This window comes from Leucoraja erinacea, chromosome 4 (genome assembly GCF_028641065.1).
Source record: "Leucoraja erinacea ecotype New England chromosome 4, Leri_hhj_1, whole genome shotgun sequence".
Classification (NCBI taxonomy): domain Eukaryota; kingdom Metazoa; phylum Chordata; class Chondrichthyes; order Rajiformes; family Rajidae; genus Leucoraja; species Leucoraja erinaceus.
In genome coordinates this window covers 34,955,119-34,973,847 of record NC_073380.1, presented here as the reverse complement: position 1 = coordinate 34,973,847, position 18,729 = coordinate 34,955,119, and the positions used below count along the sequence as shown (strand labels likewise).

The window sequence follows — 18,729 nt, the reverse complement described above, 5'->3', positions numbered from 1 at the left end:
AGATCGCATGAGATCCTAGAAGAGATAGTTGAATGGATAGCAAATTGGCTCCACGGAAGGAAGCCGAGGGTAATGGTGAAAGGTTGCTTCTCAGACTGGATGCCTGGGACTAGTGGTGTGCCTCAGGGTTTGGTGCTGGACCCGTTACTGCTTGTCATCTACATCGATGATTTGGATGAGAACATAGGGCAAGATTAGCAAGTTTGCTGATGATACAAAAGTTAGTGGTTTTGCAGATAGTGAAGATGGTTGTGAACGATTGCAGCAGGATCTGGATCGATTGGCCAGGTGGGTGGAATTTAATACAGAGAAGTGTGAGGTGTTGCATTTAGGCATGTCGAACAAGGGCAGGACCTACACAGTAAATTCTGCGTGGGATTCTGTGTAGTGTTGTAGAGCAGAGGGATCTAGGAGTGCAGGTGCATGGCTCCTTGAAGGTCGAGTCACAGGTAGATAAGGTGGTTAAAAAGGCTTTTGGCACTTTGGCCTTCATCAGTCAGGGTAGTGAGTATAGAAGTTGGGAGGTCATGTTGCAGTTGTATAAGACATTGGTGAGACCTCATTTAGAATATTGTGTTCAGTTCTCTGGGCACCATGTTATCGGAAAGATATCGTCAAGCTTGAAACGGTTCAGAAAAGATTTACGAGGATGTTGCCAGAACTAGAGGATCTGAGCTATAGGGAGAGGTTGAGTAGGCTGGGTCTATTCCATGGAGGAGGATAAGGGGTGATCTTGTAGAGGTGTAAAAGATCATGAGAGGAATGGATCGGGTACATGCACAGAGTCTCTTGCCCAGAGTAGGAGAATCGAGGACCAGAAGACATTGGTTCAAGGTGAAGGGGAAAAGATTTGATAGGAATCCGAGGGGTAACTTTTTCACACAAAGGGTGATGGGTGTATGGAACAAGCTGCCAGAGTAGGTAGTTGAGGCTGGGACTATCCCATCGTTTAAGAAACAGACAGGTACATGGATAGGACAGGTTTGCAGGGATATGGACCAAGCACAGGCAAGTGGGACTAGTGTAGCTGGGACATTGTTGGCGAGTTGGGCCGAAGGGCCTGTTTCCATGCTGTATCACTCTATGACTCCATTGGGCAAAAAGCATTTAGCGACTGGGATATTTTAAGATAGAACTGCAGATGCTGGAAAAATTGAAGGTCGATGCTGGGGAAACTCAGCGGGTGAGGCAGCATCTATGGAGCGAAGGAATAGGTGACGTTTTGGGCCGAGTCCCTTCTTCTTCCTGCCCCCCTCCCACCCCCACATCAGTCTGAAGAAGGGTCTTGACCCGAAATGTCACCTATAGCTTCGCTCCATAGATGCTGCCTCACCCGCTGGGTTTCTCCAGCATTTTTGTCTTCCTGAGCTACTGGGAGTAATAGGTGCTGCAGATATTTGTGGAAGCCTAGTTAGAATAAAGAAAGTAAAATATTTCTGGAAATCCTGGATAAAAAATAATGCTGAAATATTCAAAGTTGGGCAACATCTTGGTGATAGCAGTGGCTGAAATTTGTTTCGTAAGGGTTTGTTTCATAAATCTGATCAAGATAGTATGAGAGATCCCATGAATTGCATTTGTGAGCCTGTTGGATCTGCCTTAAAAGCTCCATTCACAAGTCTTCAGAAGGGTGGCACAACAGTAGAGTTGCTGTCTTACAGTGCTTGCAGTGCCAGAGACCCGGATTCGATCCCGACTATGGGTGCTTTCTGTACAGGGCTTGTACGTTCTCCCCGAGGCCATGTGGATTTTCCCCGAGATCTTTGGTTTCCTCCCACACTCCAAAGACATACAGGTTTGTAGATTAATTGGCTTGGGTTTGTATACTTGGTACAAGTGTAAATTGTCCCGAGTGTGTGTAGGCTTGTGGGTTGCAAGGATCGTGGGTTGGTATGGACTCCGTGGGCCAAAGGGCCTGTTTCTCTAAACAACTAAACTAAAGTGCCCAAAGCATGATTACTTACACTTTTACTTAACACGATACTTATGACAGAGGTTTATTGACATGTCCAGACAATTGAACATGGCCAAATAATTTCTTCACCCAAATGTAAATTATGTTTCACTGGTTTTTGGAAAGGTTGTCCACTAATGTTATTACAATTATGATTTCAGGAAATGTAGGAAAATTTGATTTGTACTAATGAAACAATGTTGCATCTAGAATTTAACCTTCCATTTAACTTCAAAACTTCAAATTTACTACAAATGCATTCCAAAGGCAAATTTATTTTAAGATTGGGTGGATGCTTCCATCGTTATCTCAAAAGTTATATATGAAAATTGGGCAACAGTGACAGATTTGGAACAACTTATTATGTCCAAAAAACTTTCTAACATATATCATGCAAAATATGTTTGATTTATAGAGTTTTTTTAATCTCCTAAATTTTCCAAGGAGAACAGCCCGTTAATTAGTAGCTATCAGTTTGCTTTAGTATTTTGGCTAGTCTTTGAAACAGAATATTCCAAAACCTAGGACAGAACGTGTGGACAATTTTTAGTTTGATAGAATGGTATGTTGTTAGTTTCATGCTTGAAAAATGTTCATTGAAAGTTCTTGTAATGGTGACGTTGAATGGAACAGAATGTGTTCTCCTGCAAGAAGTCAATAATAATGGGTCAAGTGTGAATGTGAATTTGTCCATTTGAGCAAAATGTTGAAAAAAGCCATCCTTAATATATATAACAAAGGAAGCAAGTGCACCCCAGGAGGAGAAATACTCCTGGAAAGCAGAGTGGTTCAGTGGACGTTAGTCAAGTTATGGAATGCATGGTGGATGCAATGAAGGATTTTCAGTTGCTCTGCTCTTGACACTTCCTGTGTGCCTACTACTACCTACTAAAGTCACTACTACCATGTTAACAGTAATTTATGCAATCTTCACCAACCTAGCATAGTGTTTTTTCTTTATTGTACAGACCATGCAAATTACATGAATGATCTCTGTGCCATTCGCTAATATGAACCTTGCATTAGTGTACCTTCCTATCTAAACTTGATTATCATTCACAGTTTGTTCTCCTACAGCATTTTAAACAAGCCCAAAACTTCATAAACAGTTCCTCACCTTTCATGCACTAAACTTGGCAACTTAAGTCCTTGGATTTCTTTATTCATTTTGTCAGGTAACCGGGAGATGTGCTCTGGTTTCTCTATTTGGATTTCATTGTTTTTAATTTTTCTGCCGATTTATAAAAAGGAGAAATTTTCACCTGAGTTCATTTTGTTTGTATAAATATGTTTATACTGCCTTGAAACATCAAAAAGAACAGCACAAGAACAGGCCCTTCGGCCCACCATGTCTGTCCAGAAAATGATGCCGACCAACAGATAATCCATATTCCTCCATTCCCGGCATAGCCATACACATCCAAAAGTCTCTTGAATGCCACTATCATATCTGCCCCAACTATCACCCCAGCAGTGTGTTCCAGGCACTCTCCACCCTCTGTGTATAAACTAATTTTGTCATGCACATCTCCTTTAAATTTTGCCCCTCTCACCTTAAAGCTATGCCCTCATGTGAAAAGGGTTCTAATGGCATATCCTATCTATGCCTGTCAGAATGTTATATACTTCTATCAGATTTCTCTACAGTCTCTCGCATTACAGATAAAATAATCTGTCTGCCCCACCCCTGCCTAAAATTACCACCTAATTCAGGCATCACCTTTTCCAAAGCCTCCACATTCTTGCTCAAATACATTGATGTAGGCTGAAATGTCAGACAAATGACAAGAACTATATGCAATACTCCAAATGTGGCCTTTTAAATCCTTTTCAAATTTACAGTAATGACTACAATTCCAAAATGATATCTCATGAAATGTTTTGTACAAATGTAAGTATCCTTCTATCCACCCTTTCATTACAAGGCTTGTCTTTCCAGTTCTTGGTTCCAACAGCTTCTGCATTCTCACCTATCCTTTCAGTCTACAGAGGCACATTAACTGTAGTAATATATTTTGTTCAATTTATCTTTATCACAGACAGAGAAAACTTTGCTCTCCCTGGACATGCTACTTGAGAGATTTGCAATAACTTTGGAATACTTTCCATGTTATTCAAGGTTATTTTATCCTTCAATGTGTAGAGATCCATTGTAATCCTACATTTTTGTAATAGATGTAGTAACGCAAGTTAAGAGCTGCCTTCCCCGTATTACGTATGCAGATGTACCCCATTTGCACATTCTTACTAGTCAATTAACGAGGTTTTCAATGATTATAATATAATTGTATATAATTGTTTCAGAGATCATTTCTGACATTTCAGCCTTCATCAATGTGTTGGCCAGATTTGCTAATTGCAGGTATGGATTATGAGGACTGTGATGGAACTAAAAATTGCCATTGCCAGAGCATCTCTGCTTCTAATACTTGAGGGAATGAATATCTTTAACAATAAAAGCTGTAACTGCTAGGCCTAATGATCGTTGCCTGAAATTTATATGGCTAATATTCTAGGGATACAATGACTTCTAACTGCTTCAACTGTCTATCTTTTTGCTGAGCACTTTGTGTTGTGCTGTGAAGTATTTCCAGCCGTATCTATCGTGATCATGGTTTTTACAAGGACTCCCGGGTCCCAAATTTGGTGAAATGTACTCTGTGGTAAGGGCACTTGAATTAGTTTTTCTGTTTAAGTTTACACGAAGATTGTAATGTTAGAACCAGAGTGATCCTGGTGGATTTCAAACTAAGTAAAGGCAAAGGTTATTGGTAAGGGTGGCATTCTTGACAACTGTTGACAACACCAATTATTTTACTGCTGACTGAGAATAGATTGATGGGGCCAGGGAAGTAAATTGGCCAGATTGGAGCCGGAAAACCCTCACTTAAAATGATATCTGCCATACATGAGGTCATTTACACAATTTACCAAAGCTGGCTGTGATTTTAACTATTTGCTAAAAAAAATGACCAATTGCACAGAGCTTTTTTGAAATAGCAAATTAAATCCCTCGGCTTGATTTACTATTTCTACCCTCACTGGCATAACCACCAGCAGCATTTAAACCCATTTTACTATTGTTTTTATCGCATCTGATGTCCTTATCTGCACCCCATCTTCAACTATTAATATCAAATATGCCAAAACCTCAACCAGCCATATAACTTTCACCCTTGTTACTTATTAAATAGAATTTAAAATTTTCATCCTTTCCAATCTCGACGTATTTGTATATGTTCTGCACTACATTGCTGTGATTTATTTTCAATCAAGCTTTTGATGAAATTCCATTCTTTCACCCGAAGGCCTAGGTAGTCAAGCTAGGGGCAGCCCCTTCACCCTGTTATGTGAACTAGGGTGCTGCAGTTTTTATTCTCAATGTCTATACATTTAACGTGAAGAATATTGGAGGATAACAACAAATCTTTCTGAACTCTGCATAAGCAAAAAATGTTTAAGAACCTCTGTTGTAAAGCAATTATTTATTGTGCATGTTTATATTCTCAAGTAATTTAACTTCCACTATTTTACTATTGCTTGACTAATCTTCTGAATTTTTTTGAAGATGTAACTAGGAAAATGGACAAGGGAGAGCCAGTGGATGTAGTGTACCTGGACTTTCAGAAAGCATTTGATAAAGGTCCCACATTGGAGATTAGTGGGCAAAATTAGGGCACATGGTATTGGGGTAGAGTGCTGACATGGATAGAGAAATGGTTGGCAGACAGGAAACAAAGGGTAGGGATTAACGGGTCGCTTTCAGATTGGCAGGCAGTGACTAGTGGGGTACCGTAAGGCTCGGTACCACACTAGTGATCAATGATTTGGATGAAGGGATTCAAAGTAACATTAGCAAATTTGCAGATGACACAAGCTGGGTGGCAGTGTGAACTGTGAGGAGGATGCTATGAGAATGCAGAGTGACTTGGACAGGTTGGGGGAGCGCGCAGATGCATGACAGATGAAGTTTAATGCGGATAAATGTGAGGTTATCCACTTTGGTAGCAAAAACAGGAAAGCAGGTTACTATCTAAACGGCGTCAGGTTGGGAAAAGGGGAAGTACAACGGGATCTGGGGGTCCTTGTACATCAGCCTATGAAAGTAAGCATGCAGGTACAGCAGGCAGTGAAGAAAGCAAATGGCATGTTGGCCTTTATAACAAGAGGATTCGAATATAGGAGCAAAGAGGTCCTTCTGCAGTTGTACAGAGCCCTAGTGAGACCAAACCTGGAGTATTGTGTGCATTTTTGGTCCCCTAATTTGAGGAAGGACATTCTTGCTATTGAGGGAGTGCAACGTAGGTTTACAAGGTTAATTCCCGGGATGGAGGGACTGTCATATGCTGAGAGAATGGAGCAGCTGGACTTGTACCCTCTGGAGTTTAGAAGGATGAGAGGGCATCTCATTGAAACATATAAGATTGTTACGGGTTTGAACACGCTAGAGGCAGTAAACATGTTCTTGATGTTGGGGGAGTCCAGAACCAGGGGCCACAGTTTAAGAATAAGGAGTGCACCATTTAGAACGGAGACGAGGAAACACTTTTTCTCACAGAGAGCGGTGAGTCTGTGGAATTCTCTGCCTCAGAGGGCGGTGGAGGCAGGTTCTCTGGATGCTTTCAAGAAAGAGCTAGATGGGGCTCTTAAAAATAGCGAGGGGATATGGGGAGAAGGCAGGAACGTGGTACTGATTGAGGATGATCAGCCATGATTACATTGAATGGCGGAGCTGGCTCGAAGGGCCAAATGGCATACTCCTGCGCCTATTGTCTATTTTATGTTTTTGGCTTCTCTGGTAGAGACTGACGGAGGATGATCATATTGCAGTGCTGCGCAGAAACTCCTTGGCCCTCAATGTCTATGCTGAATATCATGCCAAATAACAGTAATCCCTTCTGCCTGCATAAAATCCAATCATTCCATTCCATTTCCTACACATCCTTCCATTCCTTATTGTGTGTGCCTATCTAAAAGCCCCTTAAATGCCACTGTCTTATCTGCTTCCACCACCAGTTCTGTCAGTTTTTCCCAAATGTACTACTATCATTGTGTGGGTGTGTGTGTGTGGGTGGGGGGGGGGGGGACTTTGCCCCCCTTTACCCCTCTGACCGTAAATCCTTCTAGACTATAATATTTCTACTCTGGGGAAAAAAAGGTTCTGACTGTCTATCCTATCCATGACTTTCATAATTTTATATACTTGAGGCTCTCTCAACCTCTGGCATTCCAGAGAAGAAAATCTAAAGTCTAAATTTGTCCAAGCTCGCCTTGTAACGAATACCTTCTCATCCTGGCAGCATTCTGGTAAACATCTTCTGTACTGTCTCCAAAGCCTTCATATCCTTCCTGCAACGGGACTACAACATTTCCACACAATATTCCAAATGTGGCCTAACCATAGCCTTTAAAGATGCAACACGTGCTTGCAGCATACCATATAAAACCTTTACCACTTATCTATATGTTTTACTACTTTCAGCAAGCCATGGACTTGAACATTCACATGCATTTTTTGCTGCAAAGCTGCCTGCCATTAATTGTATACCTCCCCTTACATTTAATAGGCCTTTTTCACAGGGCGACTTGACGCAAGATGTAGCCAGAGTGAAGTGGTCGTGGTGTAGCACGATATCACACGATATAACGGGGGGGTAGACAAAGAGTTCACACGGTACTCGGCATTTCTGTTATTTGTGCGAGTGACTTGTCCGTCTCCCGAGCTTTCCCGTTAAATCTTGAATGACATTGTATACTGTCAAGTGTGATTAAATCATCACGTGGCACAAATGATGTCACTTTTTTTTTTCACACACTATAAATATCCTCCCTTGGTTGAATTGGTATATACACACACAAAACAGAATTTTACTGTGTATGTGGGAGACACAGATGGAGTGAGCACAGTTACTCGGTCTTTACTGTGTGTGGAAGAGGGGGAGAAATAGACGTACACTCACAGAGGCAGAGTCTCTCAGCCTGTGTGAGAGGGAGGGAGGGAGAGAGAGAGAGGCACTGACCACCGGGCTGGTTGTCGGGGCTGGCGTGTTGCGTTTCACAGACCGAACTTGGGACGGGACTGGAGTTGGGAGGGAAAGGTGGGGGAGTCGAGGGAGAGGAGGGGGAGACAGATGGGGGTGTCTTCATTTAGTGGGCGGGGGAGAGAGAGAGAGTGTAAGTTACCTAAAATTAAATAATTCAATGTTCATAGTGAACACGGACACAAAATGTTGGTGTAACTCAGCAGGTAAGTCAGATCTGGGAAGAAAAACATAAAAAGCTGGAGTAAGTCAGCGTGTCAGGCAGCATGTCTGGAGAAAAAGTATAGGTGGCGATTCGAATCGGAACCCTTCTTCAGACATCCTAATCGGAATTGAGTCTGAAGATGTGTCTCGTCCCGAAATATCACCTATTTTTCTGCAGAGATGCTGCTTGACTCGCTGAGTTACTCCAGCTTTTTGTGTCTGCCTTTGTTTTAAACCAGCATGTGCAGTTCACTCCTTTACACGGGTATCTGGAGAACATTGATTGGTAGCGTTCCGGACCCTGCTTCGGAAAGGCATCGATCATTGGTCGGCGAGGACTCCGAGCTGTATCTCTCAAAGAAGTACATGTGAAAATTTTCTCACGGACCATAAAAATGCGGGACCTTTCAGTAAAGTCCCTTTTAAAGATTATAGTTATTTTCTTGAATCACATTAACATAACTCATGAATAAGTTGATGTCCATATGCGGATTCAAATCTTTATTTTTAAAATTCAATCCCACAGAAGACAATTTTTACTCACCTTCTGTCCCCTCTGTCCAGCTTCCGGGTTCACCGTTCGCAGGAGTTCCCACGGTACACGCAAGAGTCAGTACGGATATCGCACTGGCCACTACGTGCATATAATGTTGCAATATTCAACCACAAGTGTACAAGTCACTCTTGGAGAAATTCGAGCTTGTTTGAATTTTCTCCCGAGTCACCAAGTTACACGAGTACCTGCCGTTAGCGCCACGGTGGTCCACGAATGCCGTACGGTTATCGCAAGAGGTTCCCACGATGTTCAACTTTGGTTAACTCTTGCGTCAAGTCGCCCCGTGAAAAAGGGGTTTAACCCCCCAAAGTTCAACACCTCGCACCTGCCCAGGTTAAATTCCATTTGTCATTTCTCTGGCCACATTTGTATCTGATCCATATCCTGCTCTGTCCCTTGACAGCTGCCTTCACTCTCCGCAACTCCACCAATTTCTTTATCGTCCACAAACATGCCAAGCAAAGCATATACGTTTTTGTCCAAATAATTTGTATATCACCTGTTTCCTGTGGTATACCACTGCTCACAGTCCACGGGATGACCTTTGCCATCTGGATATGCCAATTCTGCACCTAAAAATTTTGTTATTATCATAAGTACCGGCAACCGAACAATGTAATTCTTTCTTAATGAAGTTTTACAACCCTATTAATTCGATAGCGCAACAAACAACTTCAGGTCCCCCACTGATTTACCGGCAACTGGTGGTTTAACACCTCCTTTAATCCAGATAAAATTACGGGAGCGCACTTGAAATATCTCCCGGAGGTGAGGCGGCTGATCTCGTTCTCATCAGGACTTTCGTGCCGATCTGTGGGTCGAATTTGCTCCCCCGGCCATGGCTCTGGAGCTCTGGCCCAGCTTGGCCGGTGCCAACAGGTCTGTTTCCATAACAGACATGTGCAGCCAAATGGCATGTTGAATTTGCCCACTGCGGCCGGGGCTCTTGAACTCCACCTGGCCAGAGCCATCAGATGCCATGGTCGACTTCAGAGGCCAACGTTATAGTCGGCCGGTCAATGGTGTCTCTGCCTCTGGGCAGCCCCTGTGGATCGTTTCAGTAATGTGGTATTGAACACTGAGCTGTAATCAATGAACAACATTGACTGCATGGAAAGATTCAACTTGACATTCTTATTGTCCAAGTGGTACATTGCAGAGGGGAGAACCAGCAAAATTATATCCGGTCTTTATCAGCTGTTGCGGTATGCAAATTGTAGTGGGTCAGGTCACCACTATCCTACCCTCATCAATCACTTTCGTCACTTCATCAATAAACTCATTCAAGAAACAACATCAACTCTGTAGATGAGGTGCTATTCAAGTACTTTGCATCTCTTTTCACCAAGGAGAAGAACATGGAAGTCAGTGAGATCAGTGTAGAGAATATCAAAGGCCGTTTGAGATTATGAAGGTGATGGTGTTGGGGCTCTTGAAGAGAATTAAAGTGGATACCTCCCCAGGACCTGATGGGATCTAACCCAGGTTATTGAGAGAGTCAAGAGAGGAAATTGCAGGAGCGTTGACAAAGATTTTTTCATCTTGTCCAGTCACAGGTAAGATCCCGGAGAACTGAAGAGTAGCCAATGTTGTTCCTTTATTTAAGAAGGGAAATAGAGAGAATTATAGGCCGGTGAGCCGCACGTCTGAAAGAGAATGGGTAATAAGAAACGGTTATCATGGCTTTGTATGCGTGATGTCATGTCTTGCTACCTTGATCAAGTTTTTTGAGGAAGTGATGAAGGTGATTGACGAAGGTTGAGCGGTGGATATGGTCTACATGGATTTTAGTAAGGCATTTGATAATGTACCCCCTGGTGGGCTGATCCTGGAGCAGGGGATTAACGGTGACCTGGTCATGGGTTTGGCACTGGTTTATTGATAGAAGACAGGGTTGACCTGGTTGTGGTTCGGGTTGGAGGTCTGTGACCAGTGGAGTTCCACGGGGATGTGTGCTTGGACCTCTTATGTTTGTGATAATATAAATGACTTGGATGTCAATGCATTTGAGTTGGTTTGTAAGTTTGCAGATGATACTAAGATTGCTGGGGATCCTATTGAGGAAGGCTGTCAAACTTGATAGTGGCATGCAGATGAGCTATGAATGGGCAGTTGGAGTTTATTCTGAGCAAGTATGAGGTGTTTCACTTTGGGAGGTTAAATGAGCAAGTGTTCACGTCGCGACCCTGTTTCCACCACCACTCAAAAGAAGCGCAAGACAGACACCATTGTATGCAGATGCCGAGAAGTGTGTTCAGCCATGGCTGAACAATTTCTAATCTTGTGATGTGGACTCGATAAGAAGAATAATGTAAGGGGAAAGTATGCAATTGTTGTACAGAGGGTTCTTGGGGTCCAAGTCTATAGCTCCCTGAATGTAGCAAGTAATGGTAAAGAAGGGATATAGTATACTTGCTTTCATAGAGCATTGGAGTTAGGAAGTTATGCAGCTTTATAGGAGTTTGGTTACGCCTCATTTGAGTATTATGTCCAGATCTGGTCGCCCCATTACAGGAAGGATGTTGAGGTTTTGGAAATGATGGTTTACCAGAATGGATGCTTATTGCATGCAAATGTATTAAGAGTTTTTCTTTTCCACACAGTTTAGTTTCAGATTGGTTAGAGGTTTGATATGGAGGATTAGTTTGAAAAGTGCAGATTTTTCATGGATGGTAGAGCAGTCACATCACTTAATGCATCTGCTGGCAGATGGCCATAAATCACATTTTGAGGATATGGATAATGGTCCCCTTTGACAGATGGGAGAGTTGAAGAGATGAGAATATAGAATAGCAGGAAATAGGTAAGAAATAAGTTGCTTTTGTTTCAGGGTACAAGTGAATGTTGTTGCTCTTCAGTTTCTCTGCCATGCTTGAATCTTTGTCCCTCTAAATACACTAGACGGTCTCCGTTCTTGACTGAGTATGCACACTAAAAACTTTGGGTAACATTGGCACAAAGTAACAGATTATTTCATGCAAGTGGTCTGCAGTTATTTACCTTATCCCGTTTTGAACATTCTTAACGGCCTGTCTCACTTGGTGAATTTTTCAGCAACTGCCAGCATCATATCGGGGTCGGCAAAAGATTTTGAACATTTCAAAATCTAGCGGCGACAAAAAACGTTGCGACATTTGAAAAAACACTGTGCGTCATACGTCATCACACCGCGTCACGCCGAATCATGCCGCAAATTTTTCGGTGACCTGATAGGTCAGTCAATGATGCCGGCAGTCGCCGAAAAAATCTCGAAGTGGGATAGGCCCTTTACTCTATTCTAATGTGTATACATGTTCCTCTTTAAATGTAGCCATGTTGTTCTCGGATACACATTGTAGCACTCCATTTCTAAAGCACTTCAGTAAAGACGTTCCTCCCAAATTCCCTGTTGAAATTAACAATGTATATTATGTTCATTTATAACTTGATAGATACGCAAGTGAGCAACAAAAGCATTGTTTTATAAACATTCATTGGGAAGATGAGCTATTCTAAAGTCAATATTATGAAACATTTCTCAAGAACGTAACCTCAGTTGACTCTAGTCTGTAATCATTTTCTTATAGAATGCAAGAAATATTGATACACCACAAATTTTTACACCTGCAATTTATGCCCAATTTGAATTTTCTGTACTTGTACAACTCTTAAATTGGAATTAATGTAAATTTGAAATAGTTAGCCAAATGTTACTGGTATTACAGCTGAACTTTTGTGGATTTTTTTCTGTTTTCAGAAGCGCCGTTCCAGTCGACAAGTGAAAAGGAAACGCTATACGGAGGATTTAGAGTTTAAAATATCTGATGATGATGATGCAGGAAAAGATTCCCCATTAAACACTTCACAATCAGAGCAGGTATTTGCCTTAAGTCATCAACCATTAACAGTTTAAATTTAAACACTAATGATTTTAATCTTAGAGGTTTTTAATTGAGATGTACTTCAGTTTTCATTCCTTTGGTATGAGTGAATTGATGGGGAAAATTGTCACGCATTATACCTACTAAGCTAACTAATAATACTATTAATAGCATTTAAGAATTTTAACAACATTTGTTTATTCAGTTATAAAGTAGCATTTGTGTAAATGCTCCAAATATTTTGTAGCAAATATAAGCTAAAATTAGTTAATGGCAATCACAACAGTTAAAATCTGGTATGATTTGGACCGTAGAATTTCATTGATCTAGCGATCTTTTACGTTGCATAATTTTACATTAGGTGGGCGACGCAGCTGCAATGTTGTGTACATGTGGACATCTTGGTGATGGGGTGGTACAAAGGGTCAGAGTATGCGCACAGAACGCATACAGAAGGACGTGTACTTTTACTTAGTCATTCTCAGCAGTTGGCTGCTTGCCAGATCTGCCTTGTTATCAGGAAGATGATTTGAATGTAAGACTGTGGAGATATCTTGTTCTAGTTATGTTGGGCCACAGTCTGGCTGTATTGGAATATTGTGTACAGTTCTGCATGGCCTACCCAAGGTTGATGCACTTTCTCTGCGATTGCTGGGCACCACAGGTGATGGGGTATATCCTGGACAAGAGGGTTTTGATTTAATGTGCATTTTTATAAATATGAATTGAGAATTATGTAAATGTTGCAAATATTAAAATATTTTCCTTAAAATGGGACTATTTGCAATGTAGGGTCTGCAGAGATGGTTAATTAAATTAATTCCTGCAAATATAGGTTGGGTCTATATTCTGGGGGTTGGGAAAAAACGGTGATTTCAATAAAAAGTGTTGAAATGTGGAATTGGTTTCCCTGTTGGATTGTCTAGAATCCCTAGAGTCGCTAGTCAGAAGTAAACAGTGAGTTGTTTGAGGTGGAGACCAGAAATCTCTGCTCCCAGTGGTTCATGCTTTTTTAAAAATCCTGTACCCATAAGAGCTCTGGAAGCTCAATTTCAAGACAGATTACCATAATTTCGTGCATTAAGGAAATTGAATGATATGGTTTTAAAGCTGAGGTAAAATTGAATGATATGGTTTTTAATGCTGAGGTAAAGGTTTAGCCATGATGTTGCTGGATGGTAGACAAGGCAGGCAGGACCAATTCGCATCCTGCTGCTGTTCCTTAAAGACAATAGGTGCAGGAGTAGGTAATTCGGCCCTTCGAGCCAGCACAAGAGGTTTAGTAGATCTAAAACATTCATTGAGGTTTACAGTTCGTCTTCCAGTATTGATCCAACAAAACTGGGATAATTAGCACCGGTTCTCAAACATTTTCCCCTTTCAAGAGGATTAATAATCTGAGTTCACTCCAGAGCCATATGTTACGTTTATTAAGATGCTATAAAAAGGTTGATATTTATGAACCCATTCAATGCAAATTTCCTGTCATCAAGTGGTGTTTTCTTTTTTTCCCTAGAGCCAAATTCCTTTGAGTTAGCAAGCATTTAGCTTTGAAGTAAGGCCTTGTTTATTCTTGGGGTTTGTTGCAATTGTAGGAATTTTTTCATGGGCTTGCAGGGATGAGCAATAAATGCTGACCTCATTGGGATATATAGGTCCAAGGTATTCAGAGAAGTATAAAACCTGGTTGATACTTAAATTAACAGTTCAAACTGTCAATAAATTGCACGTGGGCAGCCAAGCCAATGTGCAGAGTTGAAGGATACTTTGGATTGATGATTGGATGAGATAATTGGATTAAAAGGAAATAGAAATAAAGGTAGGAGAGGAAAGGAAGATAGTGATGACTGCAAATAGGAACACTGCAAAAAGTAGTGAAAGAGGATGCGATGGAAGAGGGGATTCTGAACCTCCATGTAGGTGGGTACGAAGGTATTGGTCAGGGTTGATGGCTTGCCACTTGGGTCCTTTACCAAATGGATAGGGCATTTCATGAGTCTGATTCTGTTTTGGTAAGCTGCATGGCTGGCTAACCTATATAAAGGTTGGATGTGGCCAAGCAGTTGCAATAGGCCGAGTGAAATGTGGGGCATTGGATGTAGAGGCTACATCAAGGGCTTAAAATCGTTAATTGGTTTACGTATACAACATGGCTGCTGGTTGAGACAAGTTAATGGTACTCGACAGTGACACTTAGTGGTCAGCATTTGAAATTACAAAAATACAATGTTTCCGGTGTGACACTGCAATTTATAAATTGTATGTGTAATTTTAGCCAGCATCTATCTTGTAATCAGAATAACAAATACTGCATCCCAATTGACTAAACATCCATGTATTGACCAGAAGCTAAGATGTTTAAAATGTATTTTGAAGCACAAACTGAAAAATAAAATTACAACTGAAGAAGGGTCTCGACCCGAAACGTCACCCATTCCTTCTCTCCAGAGATGCTGCCTGCCCCGCTGAGTTACTCCAGCATTTTTTGTCTACCTTTTAGGTTACAATATTACAATATCTTAACATCAATATTTGGACATCAAAATTCTAACAATTTAAATTGTTATAAATTGGCAGATATCCTGTGATCACACTTAAAATAGGAGTGCATTCTCTTTTTCCTGCCACCAGACCGCATTGCAAATCCCATAGTATCTTTGTAAATTTTTTAATTGTTATTTTTTTTAAACTGTCCACTCTTCACTCTTCCTGGGTGAATGTATGGCAGATTTGGAGAATTTTGCGGAGATTACATTGATAGCATAATTTCAATGCTTTTAGGTGCCTGCTATAGGTAGTCCAGGTCTCAAAACATATAAATTCTCAGGGTCACGACTTCCTGATAGGCTGCCTCGACCTGATGCCTTGATCTTCATATTTTCTTTCCCTTATTTGACCAAAGGCTGTGTTAGTACATTGAAGGCACTGGTGAATATCATTAATACCTGCCTGTGCAGCTTGGCCTCCCAACGTTATTTGTAGTCTCCTCCCCGCCACCCCAATCATTGCACATCCTCAATCCTTTCCACTCGTCATTTTAATTTAATGTATCTTGTGTTTTACAACTGTTGGCAGACCAATTTCCTCTCCTGGGATAAATAAAGTTTGATTGTATTGTATCGTTACCAATATTGTTTGAGGGCATTGTGGCATAATGTGGGCAAATTGGCAGAGAAACGCATGTCATATAGATGCTGAATGCATGCAGATGCCAGCTGCATACTTAAGATGAGTTAAAGATGCTATATAAAACCATAGGTTTAATCTATTTTCTCATATATTTGGACTTAATTATGTCTATGTTATTACTATTAGCATCCTTGTAGTACCTTTTAACTAAGAGGCAATACACAATTTACTGTCAATATGGTGAGCTGCTGCTTGCCCCTTAACTGCATGAGCCTCAAATTGCTATGTTAAATCTCAGTTTCCCTCTCTAACCCAACAAGTTTCCCATTCCCATCTTAAGGCTTAAGAAGGCTCCCGATCCGAAACGGTCCCTGTCCATATTTTCCAGGGATGCTGCCTGACACACTGAGTTACTCCAGCATTGTGTCTTAAAATGGAATGAATCTTTAGTCTTTTGCTGATCATGGGTCTATCCTATAATTTCCTGCTCGAATAGCCTATTTCAAAAAAACATTTACTTTGTAAAGGTATTTTAATTTGTAGCTAATTAATGCTTTGCATTTGTGCGAAGTTGAGTTTATCTGAACTGCTACTGAAACTTTGATATGGTGGCCGTTCAATAATGCTAGGAAAATCATTTACTATTTTGGATTCTCATTAGCCATCCACAGTAGTTCCTCACAAGCTTTGTTGGGAGTTTGTGGCATTATTTCTGGCTTAATTCATGGGATCAAATCTCGTACAATATGTGCAACATTTGTCGCAAGTTGCTCATGGTAGTTTATTAAAATGCTTCTTAACTGTTTTATATTGTCTTAGAATTGTGCTGAGCAAGTTTACAAGATATTCAGTATTTTCATTGCAAACCACTTCCTTAGTCATGAAATACTGCAATGTGTAAATTTTGCAAGGAAGCCATCTACGTCTAGACCTAACAAGTGAAACAAGTTGGCATTATGATAAGTATTGTTGGTTTTAAATAGCAAATGTGTGTAAAATAATATGTTTGGAATTTGGCTGCTCAATTTCATCTAATTAGCAGAGCACAGCTCATAAATTCTGTAATTCCCATTGTTCCCAAATGTTCTGTATCCATTTTCTAAATTTTGAATATCCTTGGCCCATGTCTATTTGTATTGTGTTTGCTGGGTGTACAGCCAATTTGTTCAGGTGCTGCTTCTGCTTCTGAGGTTGCTTGTAGGGTGCATGCATTTGCAGGCAGATGATTAGATATGGAAGATATGCACAATTTAATATTAAAATTGTCTTTTTAGGATATGGCAACTGGTCCAGTTACTGAGAAGATCATGAGTATGCGAACAGTGAAGAAAACGGTAAGTATTGAAAGTCCTAAAGTGCAATATCTGGGATGTAATTGACTTGCTCTTTTCCTTATTCTCAATTTTCAGTCTCTAGCATAGATATTTGAACTGTCATTAACAGCTGGTGGCTATGTAACGGTAGCACATAGAATTTAAGTGTATTAAAATCTTTTTGGCGGCTGTTGATTGTATGGATTGACGGCAATTTAGCAGTTTGAATGTTTGGCCTTGTACTGAAAAATGATCGGTGTAATATGTACTTAGCAAAGAATACATAATTCTGGATTTATTAGCTTCTGTTTGAGTTTTAAATTTTCACTGATAGGGGCTCTGTTTTAAATTCCAGTACATTTTGAGATTAGTTTTTAAGATTGCCAACAATAATACTTGTGGCTTCCAGTAGTGCAGCTGCAAACTGGCTGCTGCCTCGGGAAATGGTACATTTGGCATCTGCTTAACACTGTGGGTTTGGCAGGAAGCCAGGTCGAGGTCAGGTTATTGTGAATGGAGTAGCTGGTGGTTAAGGAGGAGATAAAATGATTCATGAGTTGGTTGACACAGTAAGCAGAGTAGGTTGGAATTGATAGCTTTTTTTTGTAGGGGTGTTGCAGGGGAAAATGTAATCTCCGCCAAAGGAAACTTTTGGTGTTCTTTTCTTTCTAATTCTACTTAAGTACATTACAACTGCGTCCCTATAACCACTTCACGGCGGTGAAGTGTCTGGGGAATTAAATGACAAGTGACAAATGGTTTGTGTCTACATTGGGCTCTAAAATGTGCTTGTGATTTCAGACCGAGTCTGGAGAAGAAGTTGAAGTAGAAGAACTATTTGTAAAATACAAAAACTAGTAAGTATGCTTGTGGATTAATTTTAAAACAGAAGTGAACTGCAGCACAAAGATTGATGAAAATTATTTCCTTTACCCATGAGGGCTATTGTTCTGAGCATAATTTTTGAAAGGTGCTGTGGCAAAATAAATACCCTCAAATTAACGTCCCACTCAATTATTGTCTTCAAGTCATCCTAAGGGACTACACACTTCATACTTCTGAATTTATCTACAATATAACTTTCATAAACAATTTAAATATTTGCTAACAAACAGGAAGGAAATAAGATGAATGTAAAAAAGCAAAAATAAACTGTCTAAACGGCAGTAAAGAAAATAAACAGCAACATCAACAAGCTCTAATTGTCAAAGAGCAGAAGGAAGACCACTGAAAGGGGAAAAACATGCTTTTAAACTTCAGATTCCTTTTAGCTGCCATCATATGTCACTAACTAGAGGGCAAGGTATTAAAGAACGTGCATTCCAACAACCTCGAATAACATAAGATTTTATAGAAATGCTTTGCAGACCTTTCAGCAAGTGAGGAAAGAAAGATAAACATGTCTGTTTTGTATCCTTCAAACGTGTAAGATGGTTTGATGTATGTTTTAAGCAAGTATAGGTGCAGAAAAGGGGAAAAACCAAAGGGAGAACCTGAAGGGAGTGACATCAAATGATGAGCAGGACCATTGCCAGAATGTCATGTCTGTTAAAACAAAACAAATGAAAGCAGTGGTAAAATCCTGGTAATCTGCTTGAATTAATGTGAATTCCTCCACGGAGACTGACTGGAAGAGGGGTTCTTCTTAGTTTTTCCCATACAATAATGAAAA

General features: G+C 40.5%; 1 protein-coding gene across 11 annotated transcripts in view; it reads left to right on the top strand.

The window, feature by feature from the left end:
* The window catches only part of chd7 (chromodomain helicase DNA binding protein 7), a 229,796-nt gene that overhangs the window by 111,845 nt on the left and 99,222 nt on the right, over positions 1 to 18,729 (top strand). For all 11 annotated transcript variants that reach the window (XM_055634007.1, XM_055634011.1, XM_055634012.1 and 8 more), the window contains 3 exons: positions 12,492 to 12,611; positions 17,019 to 17,078; positions 17,859 to 17,914. In XM_055634007.1, the coding sequence (XP_055489982.1) occupies positions 12,492 to 12,611; positions 17,019 to 17,078; positions 17,859 to 17,914 (236 nt within the window). The remainder of the gene's footprint in view (positions 1 to 12,491; positions 12,612 to 17,018; positions 17,079 to 17,858; positions 17,915 to 18,729) is intronic.